This window comes from Oncorhynchus masou, chromosome 3 (assembly GCF_036934945.1).
Source record: "Oncorhynchus masou masou isolate Uvic2021 chromosome 3, UVic_Omas_1.1, whole genome shotgun sequence".
NCBI lineage: Eukaryota > Metazoa > Chordata > Actinopteri > Salmoniformes > Salmonidae > Oncorhynchus > Oncorhynchus masou.
This window is the reverse complement of record NC_088214.1, coordinates 12,707,515-12,731,211: the sequence shown is the minus strand read 5'-3', so window position 1 is coordinate 12,731,211 and position 23,697 is coordinate 12,707,515. Positions and strand designations below refer to the sequence as shown.

At 50.4% G+C, this 23,697-nt stretch overlaps 1 protein-coding gene across 4 annotated transcripts in view; it reads left to right on the top strand.

Moving 5' to 3' along the window:
* Positions 1-23,697, top strand: part of LOC135510188 (neurocan core protein-like) — a 93,897-nt gene that overhangs the window by 11,876 nt on the left and 58,324 nt on the right. For all 4 annotated transcript variants that reach the window (XM_064930996.1, XM_064930988.1, XM_064931002.1 and 1 more), the window contains one exon: positions 19,899-19,963. In XM_064930996.1, coding sequence (XP_064787068.1) covers positions 19,906-19,963 — 58 coding nt within the window. In that variant the 5' untranslated portion in view covers positions 19,899-19,905. The remainder of the gene's footprint in view (positions 1-19,898; positions 19,964-23,697) is intronic.

The following is a 23,697-nucleotide window of genomic DNA, read 5'->3' as shown; positions in this document are numbered from 1 at the left end:
GTAGCTCAGGACCTGAAGCAAGGATATGCATGTTCTTGATACCAATTGAAAGGAAACATGTTGAAGTTTGTGAATGTTAAATTAATGTAAGATAATATAACACATTAGATCTGGTAAATGATAATACAAAGAAAAAAAAGCATGCGTTTAAAAAAAACAACATTTGTACCATCATCTTTGAAATGCAAGAGAAAGGCCATAATGTATTATTCCAGCCCAGGCGCAATTTAGATTTTGTCCACTAGATGTCATCAGTTTATGTGCAACGGTTGAGACTGATCCAATGAACCATTGTACTTCTGTTCAAAATGTTGTATCAAGACTGCCCAAATGTGCCTAATCGGTTTATTAATACATTTTCAAGTCCATAACTGTGCACTCTCCTCGCGGGGGATCCACCGATCCTGTAGAGGTTTTAAGACCTACTTTAGAAAGGCAAACACGTACCATTTCGGTGCACATCCAATTACTCTCCACCCTCAGGTTTTTGGCAATAGGCACTTTTTAGTTGGAGCTTGCCGTTCGGGATCTCACAGCCCTCAATGAGCAGGATGTGTTGGATGCAATTATCAGCAATATGAAGTTACATTCAATTTCAATACACCATCGCACAACAGGTTCAATTCAATGGGAGTTTATTTACCATCAATGGGTTCTCAAATCCAAACGGAGCAACAGACGATACCCAGATCGCTATAAAATAATTATCCCAAAACGAGTTCAACTACGTGAACAGAAAAGGCTTTGTGCAAGGGATAGGTTATGTGATGAGCAAAAGATTACATTTACATTTAAGTCATTTAGCAGACGCTCTTATCCAGAGCGACTTACAATGCTGCTGAATGTGGTGGCCAGGAGGAACGCATGACTAGTTCATTCTGCAGAACAGCAATGTTGGCCTATAACACCTTGGTGAGTGTTACCTACCAATTTGAAGTATATTTGCCATTGCAACTTGAATTGTCTCAATGGTCTTCTCTTTGAAGCTATGTTTGTATTTTTACTGTATAGCCACAACTGAGCTAGTCAAATAAAACCTTTCAGTCTCATGAAAGTTTTTTTGTATGTTTCATGGTATGTCGTTGTATATTCCCCACAGTCTTTAACTTCTCTAGGGTAGGGGGCAGCATTGGGAATTTTGGATGAAAAGCGTGCCCAAATTAAACTGCCTGCTACTCAGCCATAAGAGCTAGAATATGCATATGATTAGTAGATTTGGATAGAAAACACTCTGAAGTTTAGTAGATTTGGATGGAAAACTCTGAAGTTTCTAAAACTGTTTGAATGATGTCTGTGAGTATAACAGAACTCATATGGCAGGCAAAAACCTAAGAAGAAATCCAACCAGGAAGGGGGAAATCTGAGGTTTGTAGTTTTTCAACTCTTGGCCTATCAAATACACAGTGTCTATGGGGTCATATTGCACTTCATAAGGCTTCCACTAGATGTCAACAGTCTTTAGAACCTTGTTTGATGCTTCGACTGTGAAGTGGGGGTGAATGAGAGGGGAATGAGTCCGAGGTCTGCCAGAGAGCCACGAGCTCAGTCTCGCGCATTCACGTTATTGTTGGCTCTGTTCCATTGCAATTCTACAGACAAAGGAATTCTCCGGTTGGAACATTATTGAAGATTTATGTTAAAACATCCTAAAGATTGATTCTATACATCGTTTGACATGTTTCTACGGACTGTAACGGAACTTTTTTACTTTTCGTCTGCTCCTAGTGATCGCGTGGCGTGAGTTTGGATTGTGTACTGAACGCGTGAACAAAAAGGAGGTATTTGGACATAAATGATGGACATTATCGAACAAAACAAACATTTATTGGGGAACTGGGATTCCTGGGAGTGCATTCTAATGAAGATCATCAAAGGTAAGTGAATATTTATAATGCTATTTCTGACGTCTGTTGACTACACAACATAGCGGATATCTGTTTGGGTTGTTTTGGTCTCTGAGCGCCGTCCTCAGATTATTGCACGGTGTGCTTTTTCCATGAAGCTTTTTTGAAATCTGACACAGCAGTTGCATTAAGGAGAAGTGGATCTAAAATTCCATGCATAACAGTTGAATCTTTTAGCAATGTTTATTATGAGTATTTCTGTAAAGTGATGTGGCTCTCTGCAAAATCACCGGATGTTTTGGAACTACTGAACATAACGCACCAATGTAAACTCAGATTTTTGGATATAAATATGAACTTTACTGAACAAAACATACATGTATTGTGTAACATGAAGTCCTATGAGTGTCATCTGATGAAGATCATCAAAGGTTAGTGATTCATTTTATCTATATTTCTACTTTTTGTGACTCCTCTCTTTGGCTGGAAAAATGGCTGTGTTTTTCTGTGACTTGGCTCTGACCTAACATAATCGTTTGGTTTGCTTTCGTCGTAAAGCCTATTTGAAATCGGACACTGAGGCTGGATTTACAACAAGTGTATATTTAACCTCTCTAGGGTATATGGGATGCTAGCGTCCCATCTGGCCAACATCCAGTGAGATTGCAGAGCGCCAAATTCAAATACAGAAATACTCATTATAAAAATTCAGAAAACAAAACAAATTTTACATAGGTTTAAAGATGATCTTCTTGTGAATCCAACCACGGTGTCAGATTTAAAAAATGCTTTACGGCGAAAGCATACCTTACGATTATTTTAGAACATAGCCCAGTTGACAAATTATTACAAACAGTAACCAGCCAAGCAGAAGCGTTACATAACTCTGAAATAGAGTTAAACTTAATCCCTTACCTTTGATGATCTTCATATGGTTCCACTCAGAAGACATTAATTTACTCAATAAATGTTCCTTTTGTTCGATTAAGTCTCTTTATATCCAAAAACCTCCTTTTTGTTCGCACGTTTTCTTCAGTAATCCACATGCTCAAACGCAGTCAAAACAGGCAGACAACAAATCCAAATTGTATCCGTAAAGTTCATAGAAACATGTCAAACGATGCGTATATTCAATCCTCAGGTTGTAATAATATTTCAACTGGACAATAACGTCGTCAATATAAAAGGAAAACGAGAAATGCACTCTCGGGATTGAGTGGGTTATGGTTGATAGGGTGACAACAGTCTGGTGGGACAGAGAGTGGGTTATGGTTGGTAGGCTGGTACAGTCTAGAGGGACAGAGAGTGGGTTATGGTTGGTAGGTTGACAACAGTCTGGAGGGACAGAGAGTGGGTTATGGTTGGTAGGCTGGTGCTGTCTGATGAAGTAGACCTACAGTAGATGGCTTGCTCTATAGCTACCACCATCTGTCATGGTTATGTTCTGGACAGTAACCTCAATATTGTGGTGCTGACCGCTGCATGGTCCCAGGCCATTTGCTCCAATAATCAAGCCTAATGGAAATCAATGCCTATGTTCCCTATCTGCAATTGATGCGGTTAAAAAAGTCTGCCTAGCTACGAGGTCTTTTACACATCAGTTTGTCAAACTGTCTCTCTTTGTCCTAAACCTTCATTATTTCTCTTATCTTTCTTTGTTTCCCTGCTCGCTCTGTCTTTGACCTGCTGTCCTTCTCTCCCTCCCCATCATACCATACACTCTTAGAAAAAAAAGGTGCTATCTAGAACCTTAAAGGGTTCCTCGGCTGTCCCGATAGGAGAACCCTTTGAAGAACCCTTGTTTGTTCCAGGTAGAACCCTTTTGGGTTCCATGTGGAATCCTCTCCCCTCCTCTCCTCTCTTCTCCTCTAATCCTCTCCCCTCCCCTCCCCGCCCCTCCCCTTCCATCCCCTCCTCTCCTCTCCCCTCCCCTCCCCGCCCCGCCCCTCCCCTTCCATCCCCTCCTCTCCTCACCACTGGGTCCTATCTTACCTAAAGCTTTCAGTCTCTTTCTCCTCCTCGTGTCACAGCTGCAGCATTTTCTTGAGTCATTAGCTGCTTAGAGTGTGATTATTCATCAGACTTATTCAACACACATGTGTAGGCAAACACAGACTACAATACCTGGGGGACCAGGAAGAGAATAACGTCTGATTCAGCTCAATTTGCTTTTCTGATAGAACCTTTTCAGAAGAGGAATTGGAATGAGCGGTTGGAGGGGCAAAGTTATTTTCTGATAATATCTTCAGCAATTATTCTGTAGTTCTCTATCGACTTCCCACCCCTTACCAATATTTTAGTATCTGTCTTTCCTGTTATTATGCCACAACACCATGTTGATCCTATATAACATACAAAATAATGCTATTGCAAAAAATAAAGTAATGCTAACTACAGCCCATTACCTACACAAGACTATGGCACCAATAATGTTCTGATCCTAGAATACAGAGTATAGCTATTGAAACAAATTCACAGTGTCAAAGCTCAAGACAACCCATGAGGCACGGCACCAGTCCACACATTATCATAGCAATGTACCGAGTATTATACCAGGCTACCATCCATGACAGACTGTCCATTTTTAAAGGCCTTTTTAAAGTCTCTCGAATTCTCTTTTTTCTCTTCTCTTCTCTTATCCTCTCTTCTTTCTTTCCTTATCTTTTCTTCTCTCTTCTCTCTTCTCCTCTCCTCCTCTCTTCTCTTCTTCTCTCTTCTTTTCTCTTCTCTTCCCTTCTCTCTTCTCCTCTCTTCTCTTCTCTCTTCTCCTCTTTTCTCTTCTCTCCTCTCTCCTCTCTTCGCTTCTCCTCTCTTCTCCTCTCTTCACTCCTCTCTTCCCTTCTCTCCTCTTCTCTTACCTCTTCTCCTCTCTCCTCTGTCTGTCCATCATCTGGAGCCCTTACTCACTCTGTCGTTCCCCTCCTTTGTCACTCCAGAGGTAATTGATTTTCTCTTTTCTCCTCTCTTCTAGCTTCTGTCTTCTCGCTTCTCTCTTCTCGCTTCTCTATTCTCGCTTCTCGCTTCTCTCTTCTCGCTTCTCGCTTCTCTCTTCTCTCTTCTCGCTTCTCGCTTCTCTCTTCTCGCTTCTCGCTTCTCTCTTCTCGCTTCTCGCTTCTCTCTTCTCTTCTCTTCTCTTGCCATCTCTTTCCCTCTCTTTCCCTCTCTTCCCCTCTCTTCCCCTCTCTTCCCTTCTCGTCTCTTCCGTTCTCTTCTCTTCTCCTCTCCTCTCCTCTCCTCTCCTCTCCTCTCCTCTCCTCTCCTCTCCTCTCCTCTCCTCTCCTCTCCTCTCCTCTCCTCTCCTCTCCTCTCTTCTTCTCTCTTCTCTTCTCCTCTCTGTTGTTCCCCTCTTCCATCACTCTGCCGTTCCCCTCCTCGTCACTCTGTTGTTCCCCTCCTCCGTCACAGTCGTTCCCCTCTTCCGTCACTGTCGTTCCCATCCTCCGTCACTCTGTCGTTCCCCTCTTCCGTCTCTGTCGTTCCCCTCCTCCGTCATTCTGCCATTTCCCTCCTCCATCTCTGTTGTTCCCCTCCTCCGTCACTGTCGTTCCCCTTTTCCGTCACTGTCGTTCCCATCCTCCGTCACTCTGTCGTTCTCCTCTTCCGTCTCTGTTGTTCCCCTCCTCCGTCACTGTCGTTCCCCTCCTCCGTCACTGTTGTTCCCCTCCTCCGTCACTGTCGTTCCCCTCCTCCATCTCTGTTGTTCCCCTCCTCTGTCGTTCCCCTCCTCTGTTGTTCCCCTCCTCCGTCACTGTCGTTCCCCTCCTCCATCACTGTCGTTCCCCTCCTCCGTCTCTGTCGTTCCCCTCCTCCGTCTCTGTCGTTCCCCTCCTCCATCACTGTTGTTCCCGTCGTCAGTCACTTTGTCGTTCCCCTCCTCCATCTCTGTCCTTACCCTCATCTGTCACTGTCGTTCCCCTCCTCCGCCACTCTGTCGTTCCCCTCCTCCGTCACTTTGTCGTTCCCCTCCTCCATCTCTGTCGTTCCCCTCCTCTGTAACTGTCGTTCCCCTCCTCTGTCACTGTCGTTCCCCTCCTCCATCTCTGTCGTTCCCCTCCTCTGTCGTTCCCCTCCTCTGTTGTTCCCCTCCTCCGTCACTGTCATTCCCCTCCTCTGTCGTTCCCCTCCTCCATCACTGTCGTTCCCCTCCTCTGTCGTTCCCCTCCTCCATCACTGTCGTTCCCCTCCTCCCTCACTCTGTTGTTCCCCTCCTCCGTCACTCTGTCGTTCCCCTCCTCTGTCACTCTGTCGTTCCCCTTCTCCGTCTTTCTCGTTCCCCTCCTCAACCACTCTGTCGTTCCCCTCCTCTATCTCTGTCGTTCCCCTCCTCCGTCATTCTGCCGTTCCCCTCCTCCGTCACACTGCCGTACCCCTCGTCCGTCACTCTGTCGTTCCCCTCCTCCGTCTCTGTCGTTCCCCTCCTCCGTCTCTGTCGTTCCCCTCCTCCGTCTCTGTCGTTCCCCTCCTCTGTCGTTCCCCTCCTCCATCACTGTCGTTCCCCTTTTCCTTCACTGTCGTTCCCATCCTCCGTCACTCTGTCATTCTCCTCTTCCGTCTCTGTTGTTCCCCTCCTCCGTCACTGTCGTTCCCCTCCTCCGTCACTGTTGTTCCCCTCCTCCGTCACTGTCGTTCCCCTCCTCCGTCACTGTTGTTCCCCTCCTCCGTCACTGTCGTTCCCCTCCTCCATCTCCGTTGTTCCCCTCCTCTGTCGTTCCCCTCCTCTGTTGTTCCCCTCCTCCGTCACTGTCGTTCCCCTCCTCCGTCTCTGTCGTTACCCTCCTCTGTATCTGTCGTTTCCCCTCCTCTGTCGTTCCCCTCTTCCGTCACTGTTGTTCCCCTCCTCCGTCAATGTCGTTCCCCTCCTCCGTCAATGTCGTTCCCCTCCTCCGTCACTGTCGTTCCCCTCCTCCCTCACTCTGTTGTTCCCCTCCTCCGTCACTCTGTCGTTCCCCTCCTCTGTCACTCTGTCGTTCCCCTTCTCCGTCTTTCTCGTTCCCCTCCTCAACCACTCTGTCGTTCCCCTCCTCCGCCACTCTGTCGTTCCCCTCCTCCGTCACTTTGTCGTTCCCCTCCTCCATCTCTGTCGTTCCCCTCCTCTGTAACTGTCGTTCCCCTCCTCTGTCACTGTCGTTCCCCTCCTCCATCTCTGTCGTTCCCCTCCTCTGTCGTTCCCCTCCTCTGTTGTTCCCCTCCTCCGTCACTGTCATTCCCCTCCTCTGTCGTTCCCCTCCTCCATCACTGTCGTTCCCCTCCTCTGTCGTTCCCCTCCTCCATCACTGTCGTTCCCCTCCTCCCTCACTCTGTTGTTCCCCTCCTCCGTCACTCTGTCGTTCCCCTCCTCTGTCACTCTGTCGTTCCCCTTCTCCGTCTTTCTCGTTCCCCTCCTCAACCACTCTGTCGTTCCCCTCCTCTATCTCTGTCGTTCCCCTCCGTCATTCTGCCGTTCCCCTCCTCCGTCACACTGCCGTACCCCTCGTCCGTCACTCTGTCGTTCCCCTCCTCCGTCTCTGTCGTTCCCCTCCTCCGTCTCTGTCGTTCCCCTCCTCCGTCTCTGTCGTTCCCCTCCTCTGTCGTTCCCCTCCTCCATCACTGTCGTTCCCCTTTTCCTTCACTGTCGTTCCCATCCTCCGTCACTCTGTCATTCTCCTCTTCCGTCTCTGTTGTTCCCCTCCTCCGTCACTGTCGTTCCCCTCCTCCGTCACTGTTGTTCCCCTCCTCCGTCACTGTCGTTCCCCTCCTCCGTCACTGTTGTTCCCCTCCTCCGTCACTGTCGTTCCCCTCCTCCATCTCCGTTGTTCCCCTCCTCTGTCGTTCCCCTCCTCTGTTGTTCCCCTCCTCCGTCACTGTCGTTCCCCTCCTCCGTCTCTGTCGTTACCCTCCTCTGTATCTGTCGTTCCCCTCCTCTGTCGTTCCCCTCTTCCGTCACTGTTGTTCCCCTCCTCCGTCAATGTCGTTCCCCTCCTCCGTCAATGTCGTTCCCCTCCTCCGTCACTGTCGTTCCCCTCCTCCCTCACTCTGTTGTTCCCCTCCTCCGTCACTCTGTCGTTCCCCTCCTCTGTCACTCTGTCGTTCCCCTTCTCCGTCTTTCTCGTTCCCCTCCTCAACCACTCTGTCGTTCCCCTCCTCCGTCTCTGTCGTTCCCCTCCTCCGTCATTCTGCCGTTCCCCTCCTCCGTCACACTGCCGTACCCCTCCTCCGTCACTCTGTTTTTCCCCTCCTCCATCTCTGTCGTTACCCTCCTCCGTCTCTGTCGTTCCCCTCCTCCGTCTCTGTCGTTCCCCTCCTCTGTCGTTCCCCTCCTCCGTCACTGTTGTTCCCCTCCTCCGTCACTGTCGTTCCCCTCCTCCATCTCCGTTGTTCCCCTCCTCTGTCGTTCCCCTCCTCTGTTGTTCCCCTCCTCCGTCACTGTCGTTCCCCTCCTCCGTCTCTGTCGTTACCCTCCTCTGTATCTGTCGTTCCCCTCCTCTGTCGTTCCCCTCTTCCGTCACTGTTGTTCCCCTCCTCCGTCAATGTCGTTCCCCTCCTCCGTCAATGTCGTTCCCCTCCTCCGTCACTGTCGTTCCCCTCCTCCCTCACTCTGTTGTTCCCCTCCTCCGTCACTCTGTCGTTTCCCCTCCTCTGTCACTCTGTCGTTCCCCTTCTCCGTCTTTCTCGTTCCCCTCCTCAACCACTCTGTCGTTCCCCTCCTCCGTCTCTGTCGTTCCCCTCCTCCGTCATTCTGCCGTTCCCCTCCTCCGTCACACTGCCGTACCCCTCCTCCGTCACTCTGTTTTTCCCCTCCTCCATCTCTGTCGTTACCCTCCTCCGTCTCTGTCGTTCCCCTCCTCCGTCTCTGTCGTTCCCCTCCTCTGTCGTTCCCCTCCTCCATCACTGTCGTTCCCCTTTTCCGTCACTGTCGTTCCCATCTTCCGTCACTCTGTCGTTCTCCTCTTCCGTCTCTGTTGTTCCCCTCCTCCGTCACTGTCGTTCCCTCCTCCGTCACTGTCGTTCTCCTCCTCCGTCACTGTCGTTCCCCTCCTCTGTCGTTCCCCTCTTCCATCACTGTTGATCCCCTCCTCCGTCACTGTCGTTCCCCTCCTCTGTCCTTCCCCTCCTCCCTCACTCTGTCGTTCCCCTCCTCCGTCTCTGTCGTTCCCCTCCTCCGTCTCTGTCGTTCCCCTCCTCTGTCACTGTCGTTCCCCTCCTCCATCTCTGTCGTTCCCCTCTTCCGTCTCTGTCGTTCCCCTCCTCTGTCGTTCCCCTCCTCCATCACTGTCGTTCCCCTCCTCCGTCTCTGTCGTTCCCCTCCACCGTCACTGTCGTTCCCCTCCTCCATCACCCTGCCGTTCGCGTCCTCTGTCACTCAGTCGTTCCCCTCCTCTGTTGTTCCCCTCTTCCGTTACTGTCGTTCCCCTCCTCTGTCTTTCCCCTCCTCCATCAGTGTCGTTCCCCTCCTCCGTCTCTGTCGTTCCCCTCCTCCGTCTCTGTCGTTTCCCTTCCTCTGTCGTTCCCCTCCTCCATCACTGTCGTTCCCCTCCTCCGTCTCTGTCGTTCCCCTCCACCGTCACTGTCGTTCCCCTCCTCCATCACCCTGCCGTTCGCGTCCTCTGTCACTTAGTCGTTCCCCTCCTCTGTTGTTCCCCTCTTCCGTTACTGTCGTTCCCCTCCTCCGTCTCTGTCGTTCCCCTCCTCCGTCTCTGTCGTTCCCCTCCTCTGTCACTGTCGTTCCCCTCCTCCATCTCTGTCGTTCCCCTCTTCCGTCTCTGTCGTTCCCCTCCTCTGTCGTTCCCCTCCTCCATCACTGTCGTTCCCCTCCTCCGTCTCTGTCGTTCCCCTCCACCGTCACTGTCGTTCCCCTCCTCCATCACCCTGCCGTTCGCGTCCTCTGTCACTTAGTCGTTCCCCTCCTCTGTTGTTCCCCTCTTCCGTTACTGTCGTTCCCCTCCTCTGTCTTTCCCCTCCTCCATCAGTGTCGTTCCCCTCCTCCGTCTCTGTCGTTCCCCTCTTCCGTCTCTGTCGTTCCCCTCCTCTGTCGTTCCCCTCCTCCATCACTGTCGTTCCCCTCCTCCGTCTCTGTCGTTCCCCTCCACCGTCACTGTCGTTCCCCTCCTCCATCACCCTGCCGTTCGCGTCCTCTGTCACTTAGTCGTTCCCCTCCTCTGTTGTTCCCCTCTTCCGTTACTGTCGTTCCCCTCCTCTGTCTTTCCCCTCCTCCGTCACGGTCGTTCCCCTCCTCCGCCACTCTGTCGTTCCCCTCCTCCGTCACTGTTGTTCCCCTCCTCCGTCTCTGTCATTCCCCTCCTCTGTCGTTCCCCTCCTCTATCGTTCCCCTCCTCCATCACTGTCATTCCCCTCCTCCGTCACTGTTGTTCCCCTCCTCCGTCACTGTCGTTCCCCTCCTCCGTCACTGTCGTTCCCCTCCTCTGTCGTTCCCCTACTCCGTCACTGTCGTTCCCCTCCTCCGTCACTGTCGTTCCCCTCCTCTGTCGTTCCCCTCCTCCGTCACTGTCGTTCCCCTCCTCCGTCTCTGTTGTTCCCCTCCTCTGTCGTTGCCCTCCTCCCTCACTCTTTTGTTCCCCTCCTCTGTCACTCTGTCGTTCCCCTCCTCTGTCTCTCTCGTTCTCCTCCTCTGTCACTGTCATTCCCCTCCTCAGTCACTGTCATTCCCCTCCTTCGTCACTGTCGTTCCCCTCCTCCGTCACTGTCGTTCCCCTCCTCCGTCTCTGTCGTTCCCCTCCTCTGTCACCCTGTCGTTCCCCTCCTTCCTCACCCTTCCGTTCCCGTCCTCCGTCTCTGTCGTTCCACTCCTCCGTCACTATCGTTCCCCTCCTCTGTTGTTCCACTCCTCCGTCACTGTCGTTCCCCTCCTCTGTCGTTCCCCTCCTCTGTCACTGTCGTTCCCCTCCTCTGTCGTTCCCCTCCTCTGTCGTTCCACTCCTCCGTCACTATCGTTCCCCTCCTCTGTTGTTCCACTCCTCCGTCACTGTCGTTCCCCTCCTCTGTCACTGTCGTTCCCCTCCTCTGTCGTTCCCCTCCTCCGTCTCTGTCTTTCCCCTCCTCCGTCACTGTCGTTCCCCTCCTCTGCTGTTCCCTCCTCCCTCACTGTTGTTCCCCTCCTCTGTCACTGTCGTTCCCCTCCTCTGTCGTTCCCCTCCTCCGTCACTGTCGTTCCCCTCCTCTGTCACTGTCGTTCCCCTCCTCTGTCGTTCCCCTCCTCCGTCTCTGTCTTTCCCCTCCTCCGTCACTGTCGTTCCCCTCCTCTGTCGTTCCCCTCCTCCGTCTCTGTCTTTCCCCTCCTCCATCACTGTCGTTCCCCTCCTCTGTCGTTCCCCTCCTCCGTCTCTGTCTTTCCCCTCCTCCGTCACTGTCGTTCCCCTCCTCTGCTGTTCCCCTCCTCCGTCACTGTTGTTCCCCTCCTCCGTCACTGTTGTTCCCCTCCTCCGTCTCTGTCGTTCCCCTCTTCCGTCTCTGTCGTTCCCCTCCTCTGTCGTTCCCCTCCTCCATCACTGTCGTTCCCCTCCTCCGTCTCTGTCGTTCCCCTCCACCGTCACTGTCGTTCCCCTCCTCCATCACCCTACCGTTCGCGTCCTCTGTCACTTAGTCGTTCCCCTCCTCTGTTGTTCCCCTCTTCCGTTACTGTCGTTCCCCTCCTCTGTCTTTCCCCTCCTCCGTCACGGTCGTTCCCCTCCTCCGCCACTCTGTCGTTCCCCTCCTCCGTCACTGTTGTTCCCCTCCTCCGTCTCTGTCATTCCCCTCCTCTGTCGTTCCCCTCCTCTATCGTTCCCCTCCTCCATCACTGTCATTCCCCTCCTCCGTCACTGTTGTTCCCTCCTCCGTCACTGTCGTTCCCCTCCTCCGTCACTGTCGTTCCCCTCCTCTGTCGTTCCCCTCCTCCGTCACTGTCGTTCCCCTCCTCCGTCACTGTCGTTCCCCTCCTCTGTCGTTCCCCTCCTCCGTCACTGTCGTTCCCCTCCTCCGTCTCTGTTGTTCCCCTCCTCTGTCGTTGCCCTCCTCCCTCACTCTTTGTTCCCCTCCTCTGTCACTCTGTCGTTCCCCTCCTCTGTCTCTCTCGTTCTCCTCCTCTGTCACTGTCATTCCCCTCCTCAGTCACTGTCATTCCCCTCCTTCGTCACTGTCGTTCCCCTCCTCCGTCACTGTCGTTCCCCTCCTCCGTCTCTGTCGTTCCCCTCCTCTGTCACCCTGTCGTTCCCCTCCTTCCTCACCCTTCCGTTCCCGTCCTCCGTCTCTGTCGTTCCACTCCTCCGTCACTATCGTTCCCCTCCTCTGTTGTTCCACTCCTCCGTCACTGTCGTTCCCCTCCTCTGTCGTTCCCCTCCTCTGTCACTGTCGTTCCCCTCCTCTGTCGTTTCCCCTCCTCTGTCGTTCCACTCCTCCGTCACTATCGTTCCCCTCCTCTGTTGTTCCACTCCTCCGTCACTGTCGTTCCCCTCCTCTGTCACTGTCGTTCCCCTCCTCTGTCGTTCCCCTCCTCCGTCTCTGTCTTTCCCCTCCTCCGTCACTGTCGTTCCCCTCCTCTGCTGTTCCCCTCCTCCGTCACTGTTGTTCCCCTCCTCTGTCACTGTCGTTCCCCTCCTCTGTCGTTCCCCTCCTCCGTCACTGTCGTTCCCCTCCTCTGTCACTGTCGTTCCCCTCCTCTGTCGTTCCCCTCCTCCGTCTCTGTCTTTCCCCTCCTCCGTCACTGTCGTTCCCCTCCTCTGTCGTTCCCCTCCTCCGTCTCTGTCTTTCCCCTCCTCCGTCACTGTCGTTCCCCTCCTCTGCTGTTCCCCTCCTCCGTCACTGTTGTTCCCCTCCTCCGTCACTGTTGTTCCCCTCCTCCGTCTCTGTCGTTCCCCTCCTCCGTCTCTATCATTCCCCTCCTCTGTCGTTCCCCTTCTCCGTCTCTCTCGTTCTCCTCCTCCATCACTCTGTCGTTCCCCTCCTCTGTCACTGTCGTTCCCCTCCTCCGTCTCTGTCGTTCCCCTCCTCTGTCGTTCCCCTCCTCCCTCACTCTGTTGTTCCCTTCCTCCATCACTCTGTTGTTCCCCTCCTCCGTCACTGTCGTTCCCTCCTCTGTCACTGTCGTTCTCCTCCTCCGTCACTGTTGTTCCCCTCCTCTGTCGTTCCCCTCCTCCGTCACTGTCGTTCCCCTCCTCCTTCTCTGTCGTTCCCCTCCTCTGTCATTCCACTCCTCCCTCACTCTGTTGTTCCCCTCCTCCATCACTCTGTTGTTCCCCTCCTCTGTCTCTTTCATTCCCCTCCTCCGTCACTGTCGTTCCCCTCCTCCGTCTCTGTTGTTCCCCTCCTCTGTCGTTCCCCTCCTCCGTCACTGTCGTTCCCCTCCTCCTTCTCTGTTGTTCCCCTCCTCTGTCGTTCCCCTCCTCCGTCACTGTCGTTCCCCTCCTCCGTCACTGTTGTTCCCCTCCTCTGTCATTCCCCTCCTCCCTCACTCTGTTGTTCCCCTCCTCCGTCACTCTGTCGTTCCCCTCCTCTGTCACTCTGTCGTTCCCCTTCTCCGTCTCTCTCGTTCCCCTCCTCCGTCACTCTGTCGTTCCCCTCCTCCGTCACTGTCGTTCCCCTCCTCCTTCTCTGTTGTTCCCCTCCTCTGTCGTTCCCCTCCTCCGTCACTGTCGTTCCCCTCCTCCGTCACTGTTGTTCCCCTCCTCTGTCATTCCCCTCCTCCCTCACTCTGTTGTTCCCCTCCTCCGTCACTCTGTCGTTCCCCTCCTCTGTCACTCTGTCGTTCCCCTTCTCCGTCTCTCTCGTTCCCCTCCTCCGTCACTCTGTCGTTCCCCTCCTCCGTCTCTCTCGTTCTCCTCCTCCATCACTCTGTCGTTCCCCTCCTCTGTCACTGTCGTTCCCCTCCTCCGTCTCTGTCGTTCCCCTCCTCTGTCGTTCCCCTCCTCCCTCACTCTGTTGTTCCCTTCCTCCATCACTCTGTTGTTCCCCTCCTCCGTCACTGTCGTTCCCTCCTCTGTCACTGTCGTTCTCCTCCTCCGTCACTGTTGTTCCCCTCCTCTGTCGTTCCCCTCCTCCGTCACTGTCGTTCCCCTCCTCCTTCTCTGTCGTTCCCCTCCTCTGTCATTCCACTCCTCCCTCACTCTGTTGTTCCCCTCCTCCGTCACTGTTGTTCCCCTCCTCTGTCTTTCCCCTCCTCCGTCACTGTCGTTCCCCTCCTCCGTCTCTGTTGTTCCCCTCCTCTGTCGTTCCCCTCCTCCGTCACTGTCGTTCCCCTCCTCTGTCTTTCCCCTCCTCCATCACTGTCGTTCCCCTCCTCCGTCACTGTTGTTCCCCTCCTCTGTTGTTCCCCTCCTCCCTCACTCTGTTGTTCCCCTCCTCCGTCACTCTGTCGTTCTCCTCTGTCACTCTGTCGTTCCCCTTCTCCGTCTCTCTCGTTCCCCTCCTCCGTCACTCTGTCGTTCCCCTCCTCCGTCACTGTCGTTCCCCTCCTCCTTCTCTGTTGTTCCCCTCCTCTGTCGTTCCCCTCCTCCGTCACTGTCGTTCCCCTCCTCCGTCACTGTTGTTCCCTCCTCTGTCATTCCCCTCCTCCCTCACTCTGTTGTTCCCCTCCTCCGTCACTCTGTCGTTCCCCTCCTCTGTCACTCTGTCGTTCCCCTTCTCCGTCTCTCTCGTTCCCCTCCTCCGTCACTCTGTCGTTCCCCTCCTCCGTCTCTGTCGTTCCCCTCCTCCATCACTCTGTCGTTCCCCTCCTCTGTCATTCTGTCGTTCCCCTCCTCCGTCTCTGTCGTTCCCTTCCTCTCTTACTCTGTTGTTCCCCTCCTCCGTCACTCTGTCGTTCCCCTACTCCGTCACTCTGTCGTTCCCCTCCTCCGTCTCTTTCGTCCCCTCCTCCGTCTCTGTCGTTCCCCTCCTCTGTCTCTGTCGTTCCCCTCCTCTGTCACTGTCGTTCCCCTCCTCCGTCTCTGTCATTCCCCTCCTCCGTCACCCTGCCGTTCCCGTCCTCCGTCACTCTGTCGTTCCCCTCCTCTGTTGTTCCCCTCCTCCGTCACTGTCGTTCCCCTCCTCTGTCTTTCCCCTCCTCCATCACTGTCGTTCCTCTCCTCCGTCACTCTGCCGTTCCCCTCCTCCGTCACTGACGTTCCCGTCCTCCGTCACTGACGTTCCCGTCCTCCGTCTCTGTCGTTCCCCTCCTCCGTCTCTGTCGTTCCCCTCCTCCGTCTCTGTCGTTCCCCTCCACCGTCACTGTCGTTCCCCTCCTCTGTCGTTCCCCTCCTCCGTCACTCTGCCGTTCCCCTCCTCCGTCACTCTGTCGTTCCCCTCCCCCCGTCACTGTCGTTCCCCTCCTCTGTCGTTCCCCTCCTCTGTCGTTCCCCTCCTCTGTCTTTCCCCTACCTCTGTCGTTCCCCTCCTCTGTCACTGTCATTGGGGCAGCAGGGTAGCCTAGTGGTTAGAGCGTTTTACTAGTAACCAGAAGGTTGCAGGTTCAAATCCCCGGCCTGTTCCTAGGCCGTCATTGAAAATAGGAATTTGTTCTTAACAGACTTGCCTAGTTAAATAAAGGTAAAATAAACTGTTGTTCCCCTCCTCTGTCACTCTGTTGTTCCCGTCGTAATGAAATATTAAGGGAGGTTGGATAGTCTGACACCCTTCCCCAGATCCTTGTTGTCAATGAGAGCGTGTTCTCTTCATCAACTCAAATAACATAATTCAACTGTTACTGAAGTCCTTTCCCCAAGAGATGTTGAGACTTTTGTGCTCTGCCAGTGGGAGTAGACTACAGTGAGGTTATATCCAAGCCAGGTAGAGGGAACAGCAAACCCAGCAGAAAACAACCAGGGTTCATTATCTGTTTTTGTGTGTGTGTGTGTGTATGACGTGTGTGTGTATGGTGGTATGACGTGTGTGTATATGTGTGTGTGGGGGCGGGGGTGTATGACGTGTGTATGCTGTGTGTTTGTGACGTGTTCGCGTGCTTTATTGCCCCTGAGAAAGATGAAGTATATCATGAAGAATTCAGGGAGCACTGCGACAGGGCTGGTGGCAATGTGTGTGTGCATTTCTAGTTTTCTGTGTGTGCCCCTCAGAGACAGATGAAGAGCTCTGAGGAGCCTCGGACCACGGTCGAGGGCTTAATGTGGAGCTCTATAATACACTAATGATGCCAATATGGCAATGGAGAAGCCATTGGGTTGGTTAACTAAAGAGACTTAATTAACAGCCATTGGGTTGGTTAACTAAAGAGACTTAATTAACAGCCATTGGGTTGGTTAACTAAAGAGACTTAATTAACAGCCATTGGGATGGTTAACTAATGAGACTTAATTAACAGCCATTGGGATGGTTAACTAAAGAGACTTAATTAACAGCCATTGGGTTGCTTAACTAAAGAGACTTAACAGCCTTTGGGTTGGTTAACTAAAGAGAGTTAACAGCCATTGGGTTGGTTAACTAAAGAGACTTAACAGCCATTTAGTCAATTAACTAAAGACAATTAACAGCCATTGGGTCAATTAACTAAAGAGACTTAACAGCCATTGGGTCAATTAACTAAAGAGACTTAACAGCCATTGGGTCAATTAACTAAAGAGACTTAACAGCCATTGGGTCAATTAACTAAAGAGACTTAACAGCCATTGGGTCAATTAACTAAAGAGACTTAACAGCCATTTAGTCAATTAACTAAAGACAATTAACAGCCATTGGGTTGGTTAACTAAAGAGACTTAACAGCCATTGGGTTGGTTAACTAAAGAGACTTAACAGCCATTTAGTCAATTAACTAAAGACAATTAACAGCCATTGGGTTGGTTAACTAAAGAGACTTAACAGCCATTGGGTCAATTAACTACAGAGACTTAACAGCCATTGTGTCAATTAACTAAAGAGACTTAACAGCCATTGGGTCAATTAACTACAGAGACTTAACAGCCATTGGGTCAATTAACTACAGAGACTTAACAGCCATTGGGTCAATTAACTACAGAGTCTTAACAGCCATTGGGTCAATTAACTACAGAGACTTAACAGCCATTGGGTCAATTAACTAAAGAGACTTAACAGCCATTGGGTCAATTAACTAAAGAGACTTAACAGTCATTGGGTCAATTAACTAAAGAGACTTAACAGCCATTTAGTCAATTAACTAAAGACAATTAACAGCCATTGGGTTGGTTAACTAAAGAGACTTAACAGCCCTCAGTCACTGCTAACTCTATGTGGGTCTGAGCTGATTTGGGAGGTCGTGAAACACACACGCACGCGCACACACACACACACACACACACACACACACACACACACACACACACACACACACACACACACACACACACACACACACACACACACACACACACACACACACACACACACACACACACACACACACACACACACACACACACACACGCACAGAGGCCTGTTTGTATCTGTGGTAATGAGATCAGGCAGGGGGGAGAGCTCATGCCCACTAGATGTATGCGATCGTGGGGAGTGATTTAGAGGTTTCTCTCCTCCTACAACACCCATGGGGTGGAAAGATGGATGGTTCGATTCTGTGTATTCCACCAACTTTTCATTTATCTGGTGGAGCATAGCAGTTTTCCCGTTCAGTTTTGCGATGTAGGTTTGGCAGTGCACAAATGTTGCAAACCTTCAAGGTTGGCAACAGCAGAAAAGCCCCCTGAAAGACTTGGAAGAATTCTTTCAGTCCAGCAGGATGGGGGATTGGGGCAACGGGTCTAGGTTGGAGGGCCCTTCCTTTCCTGCTGAAGTCAGCATGATAGTGAAGTCAGTGGGTTCAGTGCATTTGCTGTTCTGCACCAATAGACAGCTCAGCTCAGCACAGAGCACGACTGTATCTATCTTCTCCCAGTCTTGTCACAGGGGTGGTTGTCTGCTTGCATCTCAGTCGGTCCCACCGTATGCTCTGTCAGGCCTCTGAGAATGTCTCCTATTCAGCCCATACAATCAGAATGGACGGAATGGACGGCCCCATTCACAGACACATTCTAGAGCCTCCTTGAGGTCTTTTCTCCGCCTAAGACAACTCTGCGTGTGAAATAAATAAAGAATAGCTGAAAGGAGAGGATGGCGTTAACTACATCCGATGGTTCCTCTGCAACAATAGGTGAGGCTGGTTAGTATACAGCTGGTGCATTCAGGTCCATAGTCTACTGTTGTAAATCCCTTGAATCAAAGGCCTGAATGGGCCGTCTATAGCAAGGAGAGTTGTATGGTTTCCATGGTGATGCCTATAGGCAGGCCCCTACTCTTCTACTCTGTATGCTAGCTGTGACTGCAGTGGCTGTTGGGTCGTGGCCAATCCCACACCCTTTACTGCAGCTCTGTAACCCGGCATAATAATAATAATATCATACAGCAGATGTGGCCTCATCATGACCCAACAAACCGCTTTAAAATGTTTGTGTGGCCCACCCGGTGAGCATAACCAATGTGTCTAACTGGGACCCAAACTGAAGACGTGACCCAAAATTAATCAGCAATGGTGCACAAGTGGGTCCTGATCCCACCACTAGGGAAATTCTGTTTTAGTGTTCAGCACAGTTGGTTGTCACCAATACTATTCACCTTCTGCCTAGGGGTCCACAGACCACCTGGGCACTACTACATAAAGGGACAGGAGGGATCGTTTTTTAATGACAGTTAAATGTGGAATGTGTTAACTGTCATACAACACTTTACTATCCATGACGAAATATCTTTGTATCTTTACCCGCTCAATGGCAGGTCCACTCTGAATGGGTTAGCGAGCTAAACAACCAATGCAGTCAGCTCAGAGCAGCAGAGATTCCTTGGAGATGACTGGCGTTACCCTGGTAAATGCTAAACTGTCTGAACGTCTCCTGGATGCCACTCCTTAGCACAAATCACTTGATCTTTACGTAACTTGTCTCTACACCCTTTGAATGCCAGACTGATTGTCTTCATCCGATGAACATCTACTCTACACCCTCTGAATTCAGGCTGGTTGTATTGTACAGTAGGTGATATACTGTATGTCAGGAATGGGATACTGATGGATTGAATTCAGGCTGATGGAATAATACATTACTGTCAATTTGCACATAAATACTCTTTGCATTGTAAAAAATCTTCCTATACCCCAAAGATACCAAACTCACGTTACATTTGTTGAATACTCCATTCCCCTGAGATATTTCTGTGTTGTCTTCTGTATAGCTGAGAGGGTTTGGGCTCCCCAAGAGGCTCTCTCCCCACCAGGCTCTGTCCCCACCAGGCTCTCTCCCCACCAGGCTCTGTCCCCACCAGGCTCTGTCCCCACCAGGCTCTGTCCCCACCAGGCTCTCTCCCCACCAGGCTCTGTCCCCACCAGGCTCTGTCCCCACCAGGCTCTCGCCCCACCAGGCTCTCTGCCCACCAGGCTCTCTCCCCACCAGGCTCTCTGCCCACCAAGCTCTCTCCCCACCAGGCTCTCGCCCCACCAGGTTCTCTGCCCACCAGGCTCTCTCCCCACCAGGCTCTCTGCCCGGCTCGCTTTCTGCCAGGGGCTCATTACTCATGTGGGTCAGGATTTCCAACATGGAGGAGAGGTCGAAGGTCACCATGTCTACTCACAGTGAAAGCGATCTAGCAGCTCAATAGGGAGCGCTACAAAGACACCCTGCATAATAGAGTCAAAGAATATAGAATAAAGAAGAGTTGGATCGCTCTGCAGCTTTTGGTACAAATACAGCAAAGGAGACATGAATATCACACAGAACACACCCACAGTGTATGTGCACATAGACATGCACACTCACGTACGCATATGAACATGCACATGCATTGACCTACAGAATGTTCCTACCTGGGGAGAGGTGGAGGAGAGAGAGAGAGAGAGAGAGATTGACAGACAGATACTACGATAACTATGCACTTTGAATCTTAATGATCTTTCTCTCTCTCCCTCTCTCTCTCTCTTTCCCTCTCTCTCTGTCTCTCTTCCCCCCCTCTCTCTCTCTCTCTCTCTCTCTCTCTCTCTCTCTCTCTCTCTGTCTCTCTCCCCCCCTCTCTCTCTCTCTCTCGTTCCCTCTCTCTCTGTCTCTCTCCCCCATCTCTCTCTCTCTCCCTCTCTCTCTCTCTTTCTTTGTCTCTGCAGGTCAAGGATGGCGGTGGCTGTGTGTGTAGCTGGTCTGCAGGCTGTCCTGTCTCTGCTCCTGCTTGGTGAGCCATCTTATTTACTAATCTGTCAGTCTGGGACAACATGAGGTACTGCTGGAAATAACAGGCACATTTCAAAAGATAAAAGCAGAACTTGAACCCCACCCCAAGATAATGCATAACCCATGTTTGAGTTAGATCCCAGAATTAAGATCCTACATCTGTAGCTTACAAGTTTCTGATCAATAGTAACACTATATGGAAAAACATTGTTGTCATCCAACAAAAGACTATTGTGATAATCTGAGTGATGTGCCTAACTGAGAGTTAAGAGGCTGTGGATGTTTGCAGAAAGGCTCTGTGGAACTGTACTGGAACGGTTCCAAATCAATTGATGGAAATATAGTCGACCGTCTGTTCAATTACACTGCATCAAATTAACCTGTGCTGGAACAACAAAGGCAGAATGACTCTGTGTAGGGAGTCTATCTAAGCCCGTGGTTAGTGCATGTGATGTTAGAGGGCCCAGAAATTGTCAGAATGTGGGACATGCAATCTCCATAGACGGACATTGTCAGTAGAATGACCTTACTGAAGAGCTCAGTGACTTTCAATGTGGCACCGTCATAGGATGCCACGTTTCCAACAAGTCGGTTGGAAAAACCGTGGAAGAACTTGACTGGCCTGCACAGAGCACTGACCTCAACCCCTTCGAAACACCTTTGGGATGAATTGGAACACCAACTGAGAGCAAGGCCTAATCGCCCAACATCAGTGCACGATCTCACGAATGCTCTTGTGGCTGAACGGAAGCATGTCCCCGCAGCCATGTTCCAACATCTAGTGAAAAGCCTTCCCTGAAGAGTGGAGGCTGTTATAGCTGCAAAGGGGGGACCAACTCCATATTAATGCCCATGATTTTGGAATGAGATGTTCGACGAGCTGGTGTCCACAAACTCTTGGTCATATAGTGTATATACAGTACCAGTCAAAAGTTTGGACACACCTACTCATTCAAGTTTAAAAAAAGCAACTATATTCTAAATTTCAGAATAACAGTGAAGACATCAAAACTATGAAATAATGCATATGGAATCATGTAGTAACCAAAAAAGTGTTAAACAAATCAAAATATATTTTATATGTGAGATTCTTCAAAGTAGCCACCCTTTCTTTTCCTTATTGACAGCTTTGCACACTCTTGGCATTCTCTAAACCAGCTTCACCTGGAATGCTTTTCCAACATATGCTAGCACTTGTTGGCTGCTTTTCCTTCACTCTGTGGTCCAACTTATCCCAAACCATCTCAATTGGGTTGAGGTCTAGTGATTGTGGAGGCCAGGTAATCTGACGCAGCACTCCATCACTCTCCTTCTTGGTCAAATAGCCCTTACGCAGCCTGGAGGTGTATTGGGTCATTGTACTGTTGAAAAACAAATGATAGTCCCACTAAGCACTTTGCTGCAGAATGCTGTGGTAGCCATGATGGTTAAGTGTGCCTTGGAATCTAAATAAATCACCACAAAAGCACCCTCACACCATCACACCTCCTCCTCCATGCTTCGCGGTGGGAACCACACATGCGGAGATCATATGTTCACCTACTCTGCATTTCACAAAGACACGGCAGTTGGAACGAAAAATCTCAAATTTGGACTCAGAACAAGGACAGATTTCCACCGGTCTAATGTCCATTGCTTGTGTTTCTTGGCCCAAGCAAGTCTCTTTTTCTTATTGGTGTCCTTTAGTAGAGGTTCCTTTGCAGCAATTCGACCATGAAGGCGTGATTCACTCAGTCTCCTCTGAACAATGTTGTGGAATATTCTAATCAAGTGAGAGAGACTTTGTAATTTCTTCAAACAATCATATTTATTCAATATCAATTAATTATTGCAATAATGAGACGAGTCAACCCCAGAGTCTTGACTGTTGGGCCGAGTAGCCTAACCTGTACCCAAATGCAGAGTTCTTTATGTAGCTGACACTAAGAATGCCTAGTCATGGTTGGTTCCACCCCTCCCATGCAGATTTGGGCATCATAAGCCACTCTGGGTTCATCCTGTTGTTATCTGCACTGGGGGGTGTTGTCTTAACCCCACCCTGGCTTAGTCTCCCAGATGCAAGGATGATTTTGAGACAATGAGGTATTGTTATAAACTCTTCCAGGCTCTCTCTACCTCGGTTACACCCACCACATCTTGTAATGCAGTCTTTGTAATGCAGTCTTTAACTCATTTCTCAGCTCAAGCAATCTCTGGTGACCAATAGCCCAGATTAACTGCAGGGAACTAGAGTGGAGACCATAAAAAACACAAGTAGGACATAAATGTCTTACTATTAATTTAAAATTAATTGTTAACCATTAATATCAAATTGATCAGGAAAATACGTAATTTTTCTATCACAACAGTTGATGTTGAGATGTGTCTGCTACTCTGTGAAGCATTTATTTGGGCTGCGATTTCTGAGGCTGGTAACTCTAATAAACGTATCCTCCTCAGCAGAGGTAACTCTGGGTCTTCCTTTCCTGTGGCGGTCCTCATGAGAGCCAGTTTAATCATAGTGCTTGATAGTTTTTGCGACTGCACTTGAAGAAACTTTGAAAGTTCTTGAAAGTTTTCTGAAATGACTGACCTTCATGTCTTAAAGTAATGATGGACTGTTGTTTCTCTTTGCTTATTTGAGCTGTTCTTGCCAGAATATGGACTTGGTATTTTACCAAATAGGGCTATCTTCTGTATACCACCCCTACCTTGTTACAACCCAACTGATTGGCTCAAACTCATTAAGAAGGAAAGAAATTCCACAAATTAATTTAACGAAGCACACCCGTTAATTGAAATGCATTCCAGGTGACTACCTCATGAAGCTGGTTGAGAGAATGCCAAGAGTGTGCACAGCTGGTGGGTGGCTTGGCATAGAACATATGTTTTGATATGTTACTACATTTGTTAGTACACACTTTTTTGGTTACTACATGATTCCATTTGTGTTATTTCCTAGTTTTGATGTCTTCCCTATTATTCTACAATGTAGAAAAAAGAAAGAAAGACCCTTGAATGAGTATGTGTGTCCAGACTTTTGACTACTATTGTGTGTATGTATGGTAATGACTGGAGCGGAATAGCTGGAATGGTATCAAATACATCAAACACAACGTTTCCTGGTGTTTGATGCCATTCCATTTGCTCTGTTCCAGCCATTATTACGAGCCGTCCTCCCCTCAGCAGCCTTCACTGACATACATACAGACTACACACACACACACACACACACACACACACACACACACACACACACACACACACACACACACACACACACACACACACACACACACCACACATACACGCCACACACCACACACACACACACACACACACACACACACACACACACACACACACACACACACACACACACACACACACACACACACACACACACACACACGTCACATACACAACACACACACACACACACACACACACACACACACACACACACACACACACACACACACACACACACACACACACACATACACGCCACACACCACACTCACACACACACACACACACACACACACACACACACACACACACACACACACACACACACACACACACACACACACACACACACACACACACACACACACACACACACACACACACACACACACGACACATACACAACACACACACACACACACACACACACACACACACACACACACACACGCCACACACCACACACCGCACACCACTACCTATCTGGCCAGCTATCCTCCAGTT